General features: G+C 57.1%; 1 protein-coding gene across 1 annotated transcript in view; it reads left to right on the top strand.

The window, feature by feature from the left end:
- The window catches only part of GRK5 (G protein-coupled receptor kinase 5), a 186461-nt gene that overhangs the window by 144048 nt on the left and 27404 nt on the right, over positions 1-15009 (top strand). The window contains exon 4 of the mRNA XM_037059653.1: positions 2622-2699. Within this exon, the coding sequence (XP_036915548.1) occupies positions 2622-2699 (78 nt within the window). The remainder of the gene's footprint in view (positions 1-2621; positions 2700-15009) is intronic.

Genomic DNA, 15009 nt, shown 5'->3' with positions numbered 1-15009 from the left:
GGGTGGTCCCCTGCCTTGGGCAGTGTGAGCTGCCCACCCCGCTGAGCTGCCCTCTGGGGGGTGGCCTCTCGGGACATGCCTGCTGTGAGCCTCTCATGGCCCGGCACCGTGGAGACCTGGCCTGTCACTCCAGGTGACTTAATCAGCACAGAAAGGCCAGTTGGAAGCCACCGGTTGGTTTTCTGCCTCCAACACAAATGTTCTTCAAGTGGCGGTGACCTGACGTGGACTCTCAAAGAAAGGCCTTTTGATCCCTGGCCGGGACGCCTGTCCCCGCATGCTCCCGCTGCCTCCCTGTGGGGCTGTGGTGCCCAGCCACCCGCCGGGCCTCTGCTGGGAGGCAGCTGACCTGAAAGTGATGGGATTTTCTTTTAACCTGGGTTTTAATACCTAGAGCAATAATATTTTCAGCTGGTTATTGAGGCTGATTAGTGAGTCTGAGGTCTCCTTACGGTTAAATAGAGCTGCCTTCACAGGTATATTTTGGGACAGTGCAAAATCCAAGGTTCTACATGGGGTTGAGTTATCCCAAGAGGTGGTCTTGGCCTTGCAAAGCAGTCTGGGTAAATTCCCAGGGTGCCAGACCACTAGGCGGAGTGTCCAGGGCAGCAGACACTGGGTGCTTCTCTCCTCACTCTGAAAAAAGGGTGGTCAATTGTGCCGTAGCCCCGGCCCCCAGCCCTGTCGCTTGCTAGCTTTGCTGGGTTTGAACTGGTCGTATTTGGCTTCTGAGTGCTTCTGTGTCTCTCTCTGTAAATTGGGAATCATAATACCTGCCTTGTAGGGTGAGTCTCTAATCCACTCCATATGGTGTGGAGGTGTGTGCTCGCGTGTGTATCAGTTTTAGGGGATTGCTGGAGAGCATAGAGGGAGAAAACATCAGGAAGAAAGAGCCACCTTCTCTCCTTAAATGGTCCCAAGACATCATTAATCAAACCATCAAGAAGTGACTGATCCCACAGGGCTCATCCTAATGGTGAGGAGGCACTGACCTTTGGAGAGAGAGGGGCGGAGGCGGGGGCCCAGTGGAGGTCAAGAGGCCTGCACTTCCGTGCTGGCTCTACTGTGACCAGCTGTGTGACCCTAGGCCAGTCCTCTGCTTCCCTGAGCCTTGGTGTCCAGCTCTGAATGGTGAGTGGTTGGGTTCCTTCCTGAACCACCCTCCTGTCGTCCTGTGATTCGGATGGTCACAGTGTCAGTATTTCTCCCTTGGCAAACACTGTGGCGTCTTGATTCTCCATTAGAAGAGAAATGGTACTAAAAGGAAGCTCACTTGCTGTGGATGGAACCGTGCCTGGCTGCCTCTGTGGGCATTCCAGGTGCCCCCTGCACTTGCCCTCTTCCAGGAGGGTCTTACAGGATGGCCTGGGGACAAACCGGTCCCTGGACACTGGGTTGCCGTGAACCAAGCCAAAGGAGCGGGGCATCTAACTCCACAATGAGACAGAAGAGAAGGGCGTTTCAGTCTCTGTGTGCTGACGTCATTTCTTTTGAAATAACTGTACGTTCGGACCAAGACTGACACATCCTTGAGGGGTAGCCATTGAAGTCCCCGGTGGAAATGAGAAAGGCAAACTTGCCCAGGTTTCTTCTTAGGTCCGGGTCGTTCCTGCAAGGGCATCAGGTGTGCGTGAAGGGGCTCCTCCTGGGTCAAGGGAAGTGGAAAGGCCCTCTGTCCTGGTCCTGCTGGCTTGGTCTGCGACCTAGAATGCCAAATTCCTCCGTGTTGCTGGGAAAGAGCCCCAGGCTTGGCGGTCCAAGTCCCAGCCCTGCCACTTCCCCTCAAAGAACCCCACCCTGCTCTCCACAGGCAGGTGAGGGGGTGTACTGGGGGCTCCTGCCACGCTCCCACATCACCACCTGGGCTCTTTCGAGGTTCAGACCGGAGCGTTTGCAAAATCTCTGTGTGTTCACTTTGTGAGCTGAAAAACTACAAGAGGTGAGACCCTCCTATGGTTGTTTTCGCTTGCAAAGTGTGACAGGGACAAGGTCGTCAGTGTGGCAGCTGTTAACTGAGCATTTACTACGTGCCCCGCTCTGGGCTAAGAGCTTTAATACCTTCTAGCTGCACAGTCACCCTACAAGGCAGCACTTTCTCCAAGTGTGTTTTGCAGAGGTTAAGGAAACTGTCTAGGGTCAGGCGGCTTGTAACCTGCTTGACCTAACGCAGCCTCTGGGGGCGGGCCTTCCAGTTTGATGGCTTGTTATTTCCCGGTGACTTCCTTTGATTTATCTACGCTGGTGGTTCTCAGCCCCAGCTTCCTGGCATCTCAGCCCCAGCTTCCTGGCATCGCAACCTGGATGCCCAGCCCTGGTCGCCAGAAGGTCTGACCTGGTATGGGACGGGGTGGGGCCTGAGCACTGGCGTCTGCTCCCCAGGGATCCTGATGGGCAGCCGGAAGGAAGGCCACTGTCCTAAGCACGCATCCACAAAGGTGCAGAGTGGGCTGGGTGGGGTGTCAGGTCTGCTGCCCCCTCTGGGCCTCAGCACCCTGCCCTGTGGGAGGAGGGGATTGGTCAGGTTACCTCCAGGGTGTCCTCTCCAGGAACCTCAAAAGTTCTGCCATTATGAGAAGCTCATAAGCAAATCTTGTATTGTTCTTTTCCTTCTTCTCTTCTAGGCAGAATATGAAGTTACTCCAGATGAAAAACTGGGAGAAAAAGGGAAGGAAATTATGACCAAGTACCTCACCCCAAAGGTAAGAGGCCCCCCAAGCCCCCAACGGGAGGAGTGAGAAGCCTAATGCAGGAATTATGGGGTGCCTGGCTGTGTGGGCAGCTGGGAAGCGCCGGGCTGGTGGCTGCCATCGGGCTCCAGAGATCCAGAATTCTCGTCCTCCCCAGAGTGCCCACGCCCCGCAGGGCTGAGATGGGTGGTCCAAGCCAGGCCAGCCTGGGTGGTTGGGAGGGGTCGGTGTGGCGCAGAGGGGGTTGGAGGTGGTGGAAGGGAAAGAGGGTGGCGGAGGCTGTGCTGGCAGAGACGACGTCAGTGGGACGTTTAACAGAGTGCAGAGTGTTCTAAAGTAGGTTCTAGACTTTACTGAGGGTGAGGGGCCACCCTGACCCCACCTCAAGAGCACCCCCTTGTGGCTGAAGGAACAGAGGCAGATACCATCTTTCCACCCTGCCCTCCTCCTGTTTCCCGGGTCCTGATGACCTTGCTTCCTTGGAACTTGTGTCTTCTTACCCCACCTTGACAGATACATGTGTTCACCATCCATGTCACAGAGCCTGGCCTGGGAGCCTGGGGTTCTAATCCCAGCTCGTCTACCCATGCAGTCATGCTCCCTCACTGGGCCTCAGTTTCCCTTTCTTGAAAATAGCCCTCCCTGCCCGGCCCACCTCCTGGAGGCCCTGAAAGCCTGAGATGAGGCCTGTCTGCACACAGCTTTGTGTGTGCCCCACACCTCCGTGGGCCAGCGGTGGCTTCGTCCCCACCCAGGACTGGGATCTGGTGGGCTCCAGCCCCCAGGACAGGTCCTCGTCAGGTCCCAAGCTGCTGGTGGATTAAAGACACCACAAGCTGCTTGTGTGATGGGGTCCTGGCTGTCTGTCCATCCACACACAGTGCAGCCGGGGCGGCAACACACAGACCTGTAGGTCAGGAGATGGCCCCACCCCCAACTTACCATGAAACCCAGTCTTCTGCTGCCTGGGCCTTGGTGTTCTTGCTGTTAAAGGGTGAGGCTTGACCAGATGATCTCAGAGGTCCCTGCAAGCTGGACAATCACGGACTCTGTCCCTGCCAAGCCCACACTGAGGGGATGGCAGGTGATGCGCAACAGGAGCCCAGCAAAGGGAAGCACGAGGTGGGAGACGCTTCTCCGCAGGGCGAGACCTGTGTTGCCAGTGAGACAGAGGGACTCCCAGGAAGTGACATTTAGCCCCCGAGGAAAGGCAGCCCCCAACCCTCCCAAGAGTATTAATCAGTTGGCCTTTAATTAGCTTGATTCAAAAAGCCCTGCCAGCCTGCCACCTGGAGGGCGCCAACCCCTCGTCCTGTGTGCGTTTGGCGAGTGCACTAAGGCAGGAGGCACCGAAACCGGTGCTGTGGTTATGCAGGCGGACTTCTGCCGGGGACGCAGGTGGGCTTGTGGACGGAAGGAATCCAGGTCCTGTGCAGTAGCTCCTCCAGGGCCAGCTGGGCTGCTGAAAGCCCACAACCCCTCATGAAGGCATCCAGGCGACACGGGGGTTTAAACCCACAGTAGCCCCTGCACCCCTGGGGGCTAACAGCTCACTGACAGCTCACTGGCTGAGCGCCTACAGGGAGCTAGACGCTGCCTAGATGCTCTTGTGATGCTTCTAGCCTCCAGGAGGTGAGAGACAGATAGCCCTGCTCACAGGCGGCGGCAGCACGGCCTGGGAGGGAGGAGCCTGCTACGGGGCACGGCTAGTGGAACCTTCAGCCGCCCTCGGCAAAGGCAGTTTCCACAGTGGCTCAGCATTGCCCACCCAGCTCTGCGTCTGCACCCCTTCAGGACTGCCCACCTGCTTGGGTCCCCTCTGGACAATGGCCACTATCATGAATTGAGGACCCACTCTGTGCTGGTGCCGTCTCACTTAGTCCTTGTGTTACCGCGTGATGAGATTCTGTTGCCTCCACCTTTGCAGGCCAGGATGGGGAGGCTCAGGAGGGACTGTCACTGTCCCAGGTCACACAGCTGGGACTTAGCCCCACTTGTGGTGACCCAGGAGCCCTGTGTCCCCTATGGCCCCTTGCCCCCTTGCTGCCCTCACCACCTGCTTCCTGCGCATCTGCCAGCCTGGCTGATGCCCACTAGGATGAAATGGTTCTTTGCCTGGCCTCACCATCTCTGTCCTCCTGTCCCAGGGCTACAGTGGGGCTGCGTCCCTCTCTCCCCGCCTCAGCCCACCTCGTCCCGAAGTCTCTGCTCAAGGACTCCCAGCTCCGGCCCTCCAGACCTCTGTGCCCCCGCTCAGCACTCCGGGAGGAGGGAGAAGAAGGGGAGGAGGGGGAGGAGGGGCCCAGCCTCCCATCAGCTCAGACAGTTTTACAAGTGCCTCGGAGCCTGCCAACATTTTTTCCTGAAGTGCTCCTCAGTTTTTAAAATTTAAACCGCACCATATGTTACGGCCCAGGGCCTGGGGGAGGTGGTGGAAGTGGTCCCGTGGGCCGACTGTTTTCCTACAGTCAGTCTGGCCCTGCCTACCCAGCCCCTCCTGTGGCTGTGCTCTCAGGAGCCTGCTTTCCTTCCAGTCCTGCAAACGCCCCAGGTGCTGGGGAGCAAGGGGCTGGCAGAGGGGCTGAGTGAGTGGCCGAGGCCCCAGCCTTGGCTGAGGCCATGGGACAGCCCCAGAGCCGTTGTCCCCAAGCCCACATTGTACCTTGGGCCCCTCAAGATGCAGCTCAGGTGCCTCGGCTCCAGGGGCCATTTTCCAAAGGGCAGACCCTAGAAACCTGGCCTTTGAGAGGCTCTGAGAAAAAAACCCGTGTGGTCAACTATGTGCACGGAACACTGCATGCCACCCCCTCCCCGAAGACTTGCCCAGCGTGCCCGCGCCCCCCTTCCCGCGTGAAGACTCACCTGTCACGGGAGCGCAGTGAAGGCTCTGAGAGGGCCTGCAATGGAGAGCCTCATTTAGCTGCGAACAAAATGGTTCCTGGACTTACGTGACCATAAAACCTTTTCAAACTTTGCATCCTGCAGAATACTTCTTGGGCCGAGGCATGCGTCCCAGGGTCTTCCGATGGGCCTGCTTCGGCTCCACATCCTTCCTCCCACGACCTCCCTAAGCCCCACCCTGGGCTCTGCCATGCCCTTTCCCAGCCTTGCCTTGACATCTGCACCTCGTCGTCTTCGTTCAGGCTGTTCCCTGCGAGGCCCTTCACCTGCAGATGTGGCCTACACACTGTCTCTCTCTGTCTCTCTGTCTCTCTCTGTCTCTCTCTCTGTGTGTCCCTGCTGGGCCTGATCCCCGCCCCCGACCCGGCTGCACAGAGCCTCCTGCCTCTGGTCGGAGACCTTTGCTCCTGCCTGGGTGGTTTCTGGAGTGATGCTCTGATGTGCTTCTTCGGGTCCAGGTGGTCAGCGCTTGCACGGTTTGGTGGTGGGTTTTGAGGAGCCCGCCTTGGGTGACAGCATATCGACAGATCAGTCCAATGCAGTGCGGCTGGAGCAGCATGGAACTGTGCAGAGGGAGGTGGGAAGGGGGCTCGTGAGAAGCTGTCCCTAGACCGGCCTGGGTGGGTGAGCCCGGGGGGCTTCTGGGAGGTGAGGTGGCTGAGTCCAATTTTTAGATGATGAGGAAGAAGAGGAGGAAGCCAGGTACAAATGAAAGGAGAAGGCCCCTCTCTTGGGCAAAGGTTAGAGTTCTCACCTGGGGACATCCCCCCTCACCCCACCCCTGCCAGATGTCCTATTTGGCAGTGTTGGGAGATATTTTTGATTGACACATTGGGGAGGGTGTACTACTGACATCTAATGGACACAGGCCAGGGACACTGCTGAACGCCCTGAATGCACAGGGTGGTCCCACAGCCAAGAGTGATCCGGCCGCAAATGGCAGCAGTTCTGAGGGTGCGAAACCTGGTCCAGAGGTGGGAAAGGTGCCCGGTGGTCCGTTGTGTGGGAGATGAGGGTTGGGGCTGGGACCCACTGGGCAGCAGAGCCTGGAAAACCACATCAGGGGCTTTGACACCACCCCAAGGGCAGTGGGAGCCACGAGGGCTCTGCATGCCATCTGCAGTTTAGGAGGAGAAAGGAGAGGGGGAGAGACTGGAGGCAGGAGACCACCCAGGGACCTGCAGAGGGAGCATAGGGATGGTCACTGAGTGGGTGCAGGGAAGGACTGATCACATAGGACAGGAAGGACCGGTCGCATAGGGCCATTGCCACAGGCGGCAGGGTTATTAGCTCTCTGTGTGGGAAAGATGGCAGCTGCCCTCTCTGGGGTCCCTGGCCCCTGCACAAGGTAGAGACGTGGCTCTCAACCCCCTCGCTGGGGGGTTGCGAGAGGCCAAGGAGGGATCCGGAGCCCTGCAGCCATGGAGGGCTGGCCAGCAAGGCCGGACTCCTTAAAAGGCAATGCCTTAGTCAGCCCTGGCCAGTGTGGCTCAGGTGGAGCATTGTCCCATAACCAAAAGGTTGTGGGTTCCATGCCCGGCTGGGACATATACCTAGGTCGTGGGTTTGGTTCCCAGTCCAGGCATGTACAGGAGGCAACCAATCAATGCTTCTCTCTCACATCGATGGTTTTTTCTCTCCCTTCCTCTCTCTCCAAGAGCAATGGAAAAATGTCCTTGGGTGAGGCTTAAAAAAAAAATTAAAAGGCAACGCATTAGTCAGGATGATCGATGCTTAGCAGCCACAACAAACAGGCCCAGATCTCGGGGCCTTCCCACTATGGAGATGTCTGTCTTTCTTACCCACAACCTGCTTGGGTCATCATCTCTCCTGGGTGAAGACCCGGGGTCCTGGCTGCCTCTGTGTCTCCCCCATCTTGAAGCCATTGTCCCACGGTCACCACCAAAGGGGAGGAGAAGGGTGACGGAGGCACATGAGCCTTGGCCTGGAGTGACACGTCACCTCCTGTCCCAGTCCACTGGCCAACGAGAGAGGCTGGGGGACTTGGGGAGGCACACGGAGTGTCGCCTCCTCCCTGTGTTCTCACTGCCCCCACCTAGGCTGAAAACACCGTCTGTGTGGCAGGCTGGTCTCGGGGCTGGTGAGACAGCCATGAGCATGGCGTGTCTTCAAGACAGTCTCAGGCTTGTCAGCTCCGAGGGGCTGTCTGCCCCAGGGCCCCTGATGGAAGCAGATGTGTGCCGGGCTCTGTGGAGACCTGGGTGCTCCCCTGCCAGGTACCTGTGGATCAGAAGTGATCCCAGCGACAGGTGTGCAGGGGCAAGGTTGCTCTGAGCTGGGAAATTACTGATAATAATGAGATCCTGAAAACGGTATTAGGTGCTGTAATCACCCATCACTGCACACCTCCTTTTTAACACTAGCTTTGTGGATGGCTCACGTACCGTAAAACGGGCCCTTTACAGTGCGATGGTTTGTGCAATATTCGGCGTGGTGTGACTACCACCGTTATCTGATTCCAGGACATTTCACTGCCCCCAGTAGAGACCCCGCGCCTGATAGCAGCCACCTGCGCACCCTCTCCCGCCAGCCCCTGGCAACCCTCTGCTTCTGCTTCTGTGGTTTGCCCGTTCTGGGCATCGCGCGCAAACAGGACCGTGCAGTGCGCGGGCTCGTGCGGCTCCTTATTTCACTGAGCACGTCTGCGGGGTCCATCCACGCCATGGCCTGTATCAGTGCTTCATCCCTCTCTGCGGCCGAAGAACATTCCCATCGTCTGGATAAACCGCATTTCGTCTGTCTTCTCCTCCACTGAGATATGCGGGCTGTTCCCACTTTTTGGCTGTTGGAAGTAACGTCGTTGTGCAGGTTCATGTACAAGTGTTTGCGTGGACATGTTTTCATTTCTGCGGGGGACATCCTCAGGGGTGGGACCGAGGATCACGTGGCAATGGAGTTTAAGCCCTTGGGGACCTGTCCGACCCGGGGAAGTGGCAGTGCCTTCGACACGCCCACCCTTGGTGTGTGAAGGGGCCCATCCCTCCGCCTCCTGCCCGGCACTTGTTGTCTTTGGTCTTTCTCGCCTTGTCCCTCCAGGTGGGTGTGAAGCGGTGGCTGTTTGTGGTTTTCATTGGCATTTCCCTAGTGACTAATGATGTCGAGCACCTTTTCATGTGCTTATTGGCCATTTATATGTCTTCTTTGGAGAAATGTCTATTCAAAGCCTTTGCCCATTTTTAAATTGGATTTTTATCTTCTTAATGTTGAATTTAAGAACTCTTTGTATGTTCTGCATACAGGTTCATTATCAGGTATATACAGTTTGCAACTATTTTTTTCCATTCTATGGGTTGTCTTCTTTCCTTGTTGATGGTGTCCTTTAAAGCACAAGGATTTTAAATTTTTAAAGAGCTCAGATTCATTTTTGTGACTTGTTTTCACTTGTAAGATGGCCTCGGTTGGGAGGGGACAAGGTAAACAAACTGTAGTGCACAGGAGGCGCATGAATCTGTCTTCCTCTGGAGAACCGAAGCCCAATCACCCGTTGGAAACAGTCGGGCCAGACCTGGTCCTTCAGGAACATTCCAGCCTTTCTCCTCATTGACAAGACGATGTTCCCAAGGCCCCCTCTCCGTCCAGCGCTGCCGGGGTGTCTCCCACACCTGCTCTTCCATCGTCCCAGCAACTCCCCAACATGGGTGTCAGTGAACCTATTTCACAGATCAGACAACCGATGTCAGGAAAGGGAAGAGCTGGTTTAGCATCTTGGAGGCAGGCTTAAGTGGCACCCCTGGCTATGGAGCTTTGGCTGCTTTGTTGACATGGTTCATTTTAACCAGGCCCAGGAGCCACTGAGCCCGGTCTCCAGCTTCATGCTGCCCCACCCCATCCCAGTGGCCTGGCAGGCGGTACCACTGGAGCCCGGGGCAGCTGAGACCTGGTGGGGGGCTCTGCCGACAGGCCCCACGTGGGTTTCTCCTGACGGAAACCTGGTCAGGTGTGTTGGAACAGGCTTCTGACTCGAAGCCCGTGTTCTGTGTGGGGTGCTGGCAGTGTTCCAGGCAGGTAGCCCTTAGAGAGCGTTTCTCACGGGAGGTCCACTAGCAGGATGCTGTTTCGGGGCCTTCCACAGACGCATGCCTCTTTGTTTCCGTAACAATGATCCGGTAAGGTGGGGAAGTCTGTTCTTGTTCAGGGGAAATTACCCATCAGCCTGAGTTCCTGCACAAAAGAAATTTGCTCCTAGTGCTTGTTTGGCTCTCCAGAAAGCATCCACCTTTTAAAAAGTAAAGCATTTGAATGAAAGGACATAATAATTACTCTAAGTCCCTCTTTCTTTGGACTGTGGCTCACAGCATCGCTTCACTGGTCCATCCCTGCTCTCACCCAGGTAAGCGGCACAGGGTCTGAGACAGCCCAGGCAGGCCGGCTTCTCAGTGGGGGACAATCCCCAGGCCTCTGGGGCAGTCGGCAGCTTCAGTCCTTGTCCTCAGTTTCACATGGCAGCCCAGTTCCACCACTTCCCGGCTGTGGGTCCTCAGAGCCCCAGCCTGCCCCTCTGTGCACAAGGATGGTGACAGCGTCGATCGCAGGGCTCATTCCCAGGGCTCGTTTGCAGGGCTCATGGCCTTCAGTCACTCTCGACACCTTCACAGTGGAGCCTTTGCTGTGACTGTATACATCCTTACAATGATTCGTGTAGCACTGGTCTTCAGATCAACCCATCTTTTAACTGAAAATACAATGAGTTTGAAAGGGAACTGGGTATCAGGAACATGATCTGCAAAACTAGTATTGATTTGTCACACGTAAGGGTCACTGGAGAAATCGATGCTGAATTCTAGCTGGATACTAGCTGGACACTCTTTTGCCTGCCTAAAGCTCTGAGCCCAAAGTCTCCACTCCCTGTTTGAAAGGAGGTTAGCGAGAATCAGAGACATGTCAGCAAGAGGGTAGCTCCACGCTGCGGCTGCCTTCTTGAGGCTGGGAGGCATGAAGAATTCAGAAGGGCCTGCCGTTTCCCCTGAGCGATTCAGTATTACTTAAGTGTGTCCCTGTGCCGCAAAGACCACCCATCATCTTTGGAAAGTGCTGGGCTACCTTTTTCCTTCCCAGCCATGGCGCAGTTTAGAAATGGCAGCTTGTTGGAAGACAGTGTGACCTGGAGCCAAGAGCACTGGACTAGGGGTCAGGCTTGTCCCCTCATCTCCCTTTGTGGGATCTCCAGCCTTGGGGGAGCTGACGTAGAATCTCACCATCTATCTGACCAAGTTGGTCTCCAGGGCAACCCAGGGCACTGAACGTGAGTGGCTCAGGCAAATAAATCCCTCTGTTCCAAGTGCATGCCCTGGCCTCTGTGGGCTCTGAGCTCCCAGTACCCACAACAGCTTTTCCGTCCTGTTGTCAATGAAGCTGGCAAGCCTGGAGCCGCCTTCACCTGAGCCCTTCCTGAGCAGGGTGGGAAGGGCAGCGGGGCCAGCCTGGCCCTGCACCCTGGCTTTTCCTACTTCCTGCCCCAGCACTTCAAGAAGAGTCCAGGGTGGGGGAGGATTGAAAAGAAAACTTGAGAAAGGGACTGAGTTCCTGGAGTTTTCTCAGTCCGCTTTGCGGGAGGGGCAGGGGCTTGTCCTCTTTCTCTTCCATTTTTGGGAACAGCAGAGACAGGAAATCAAGACAAATAAGGTCACATTTGGGCTCACTAGCTGTCCTGGGGTAAGAGAGGAGAGAGCTGGCATTTACTGAGCAACTACTGTGTGCCCTGACGTCATGTTTTATGTTTCACTGGGTTCTTATAACAGCCAGCTGAAATAAGAAATGGGGGCTCAGAGAGGCTAGGTAATTGCCCAAGAACACCCAGCTGGGGCCAACGCAGGGCGCTGAACCCGGGCCTGTCCTCTGCCCATGCCCCTCACAGCCAGGGCCTCCTCTCCCTGGGTGCTGGGTGCTGGGTGCTGGGTGGGTGGGCCGCCCGGGACCAGCTCCTACTCTGTGCCAAACACAGCGCCGGCTTCTCCAACGTGAATCAGATCAGCCTCCCCGGTGCTTTGTGGACAAGTAGACCCAAGAGGGCAGCTGGGCCGAACTGAGGACGTACATGCCGGCCGGTCCCTCATTGCCCCTGTCCAGCTCCTGGCCCTGAACCTGGGCACCAGCATCCACTTTGTGCTGTGCCCTTAGCGTCTGCTCCTGTCACAGTCTCCCCACAAAGCATGTCAAGTGACCGTGGAATTATCCTTCAAGTGACATAGTTTATTCTCTCCCCAACCTTTCCTGGAAAACAAATTCTCTTTGCCCGAAGCCTGATGTTTTTTCAGCTCCCAGCGCTCTTGAGACTGACACGCCAGCTGGGGCTCCTCACAGCGGGCGTGAGCGTGCCCGTCTGGGTCCCCTTTCCGTTCTCGTGACCTTCCAGGTCAGAAAATTGGATGCTCCTTTGATGCTGGCTCGGCCAGCTCTGGCTCTGACCCCTGTTCCCGTGTGTGTGTGTGTGTGTGTGTGTGTGTGTGTGTGTGTGTGTGTAGTATTTCCTGCCCAGAGTTCCTCTCCCCACAGTGGTCGGAGACAGAGGAATCAGCAGTAGGCTTCCTGGGGACGCCTCCTACCCCCAAGCTCTGCTCTGGGTGGGCAGTGGAGCTGGTCTCTGCAGGGCCACCTCACTGTGTGGCCTGGCAGGCGGGCCTCGGGCAGAGACATGACTTCACGGGGGAGGGCAGTGGGTTGAGTTCCCTGGATCTTAGGAGATTCCTGTCCCTCCTTCACTCCCAAGCCCCGTGAACTGAAATCTTCACTGGAGAAAAATCTCCCAAGGCCAAGATATTTCCAACACAGGTCCAAGTGAAGCCGCTTTGGAAGCCGTGGAAGGAGAGGGTGTCCTGAAAGACAGAACGTCAGCTCGCTGCGCCCTGCCTCTCACCCGCAAGGAATGAGGGGCACCCTGCACCCCAGCCCTTCAGATCTGAGCTGGGCTCAAGAGTTACCTGCCTGGGGCTGCACCAAGTCAGAGGAGAGCCACATTCAAGCCACTCGCCAGGGAAAAAACCCCGCGTCTCCGGTCCCCGGGAGCAGCTCCGGCCTGTGTACACCACGAGCCACCTCCCCTCGTGCTCTGTGGGCCTGCAGGTCGTGACCGGGATTACTGAATTGACGGAGCCCGGCCGGCCCCCCCCTCCAGCCCCAGGCATGTTTCATTTTGTGAATTATCGCGTTTTGCTTTTGACGTAAAGAGTCAGGGTCTGGGTCAGGGCTGCTTGTGTATTTTCCTTTCTTTCTCATTACAGTTGCCCAGCCCTCAGGGCCCCTCGCTAAATTCTGCCAGTGTGTGAAAACATCCTCTCACTTCCTGACCCCGAAAAGTCCTCCACCCTGATTGCTGCAAAGCCACTTGAACAGCAAAGGAAATATGGGTCAAGACCCTTGAAGCCCCAAACTGCCTTCCCCTGCTCGAAGGGTTTTGGTTATTTCTCAAGGGCTGTGTTCTCCACCCTGCTGACCCAGGGACCGGGACACCTTGTGACCTAGGGTGGCCAGTCAGCAGTGGCACCACGGGGAATGGATGGAACCCCCTCGCTCAGGTCTTCTGGCCTCGCGGCCCCCACTCGGTGGTGTCTCACAGACATGCAGTGTGTTCAGGGTCCTCAGAGCCATCCTAAGTCCTGCCGCCTTGGGTTTGCCCAGAGCAGTGTCCATCTGTGACAGGCCTTCTCAGAGTACTACTTCCCAGTGCACAAACGCCAAGGGCTGAAGGAAGGAGGGTTCCTCTTGTTACCCAGCCAGATTCTCCGGGTCCAATGCAGACGCGCCTCTGTGGTGTCTCTCCCAGGGGGCCACCACACTCAGGCTCTCTCTGTCCCCATCAGCCTTGAACTCCCGCCGTTGGCCAAGTGAGTGGGTCCCTGAGGTCCCTGGGGTGGAGCTCATGACCTGGACACACAGGGGACCTGTGTGGCTGGCAGACTGGGTCAGCCCGACCTCGGCTAGAGAAGCGACAGGCCCCTGGCCTTCTGCACGGGCTGCAGCAGAAGCACCACCTGCAGCCCCGCGGGCAGGAACGGCTCCTGTGCTGCCTTGCACTGTCCTCCTGGCCTGGCAGAGTCAGCAGCTATCCCCAGGGTCACTCCCAAATTGGTGCATGAGGTCACCGCCTGAAACATTAGGGAGATCACCTGGTGGTGGCGTGTATCTACTTTGTAATGGGACTGTGGGGCTGACAGGGACCCCAGGACGGCCCCCAACACAGCATCGGGGCGTCGGCCCTACTCACCTTCCCCTGCCCCCACGAGAAGCCCCAGGGAGCCCACTCATGAGCTCCTCGGACTCTGGTCTCCGGCTGTTCGTCAAGGAAAGATCAAGGTGCCCATCAGGCTCCTGAAGATTTGATGGCAGCCAGCCAGGAGGGAGACTCCTGAGTGTCCCTCTGGAGAAGGGCCCTTCTGAGACTGAGTGCCATCGGAGACGAGGGAAGATGCCGGTGTTGTGGGGCTGAAGCTTAGGTAACATGGGAGTGTCCTCTTTACAAGCGAGTGTTTCCTGAGAATGGGCAAAGAAACGCTGACAATATTGGGAGCTTGGAGACCCAGACCCTTTTCCTGGGAGAGCTCACTGCGCCCGAAGTGCTTCCCAGCGACACGTGGCTTCTCCTCCCACTGAGAACTCTGTCGCTCCCAGGGCTGCAGGCCAAGGGCCATGAAACATCTTAAGCTTCCTCTGCTTCAGGGTGTCGCTTCTGTTGGGGTGTGTGCACCCCAGTGGGAAGCAAGGGGCAGTATCTTCCCTTAGGACATACAAGGGGCCTGGTGAGTTCCTGAGCAGGGCACTTGTCATTTTTCTCGCTTCTACCCCACGGCCCTCCGGCCACCAGCTACCTGTCCAGCCATGTGTCCCTGCCCAAAGGGGCTGCGTCAGGCACGGTGCTTGGCCAGGCAGCCCACCCGCCAGGCTGCTGACCATGCAGGCACTGGGGAGGAATTGAAGGGACTTCAGCCGGGAGCTGCAGGAAACAGACATCAGGCCCTACGTGGAGGACAGTGACCCCGTGGCACATCCCCCGTGACATCTGGCTGGGCTGCTTTGTTTCCCCAGTGACAGGGAATACAAAACCCTGCCTTTTCCCTTTGGTCCTGCTCTTGTTCGGGGCCAGTGTCTGCTGCCTGGCCAAGAGCAGACCGAGGAGCTGGCCCAGATGGACTCGGCGTGCGGCGGTGGCTTTGCCACAGGGCGCTGAAGGTTTTGATTAAGAAGGTGGAAGACTGGGCTTTTCCTTCCTGTCAGGCGGACCTCAAGTCCGCCTTCGAGTGAAGAAATGCCGTCCGAGACCCGCTCAGCAACTCTCCTTTGTCTTCAGGTTGTGTACTAGCAGGTCTCGTTTGCAGCCGGGATTTAGGGTTGGAACGGCGCTGCTCTCAGCCATGTGTTCTTCACCCAGTTGCCGTCCCTGGCACTGGGGACGTTGGGCTGAGTTAGT

The sequence above is a fragment of the Sturnira hondurensis genome, unplaced genomic scaffold, assembly GCF_014824575.4.
Source record: "Sturnira hondurensis isolate 20B ecotype Veracruz unplaced genomic scaffold, ASM1482457v3 Scaffold0011253, whole genome shotgun sequence".
Lineage (NCBI taxonomy): Eukaryota > Metazoa > Chordata > Mammalia > Chiroptera > Phyllostomidae > Sturnira > Sturnira hondurensis.
The sequence above is the reverse complement of the archived record's forward strand: the minus strand, read 5'-3'. Positions and strand labels throughout refer to the sequence as shown.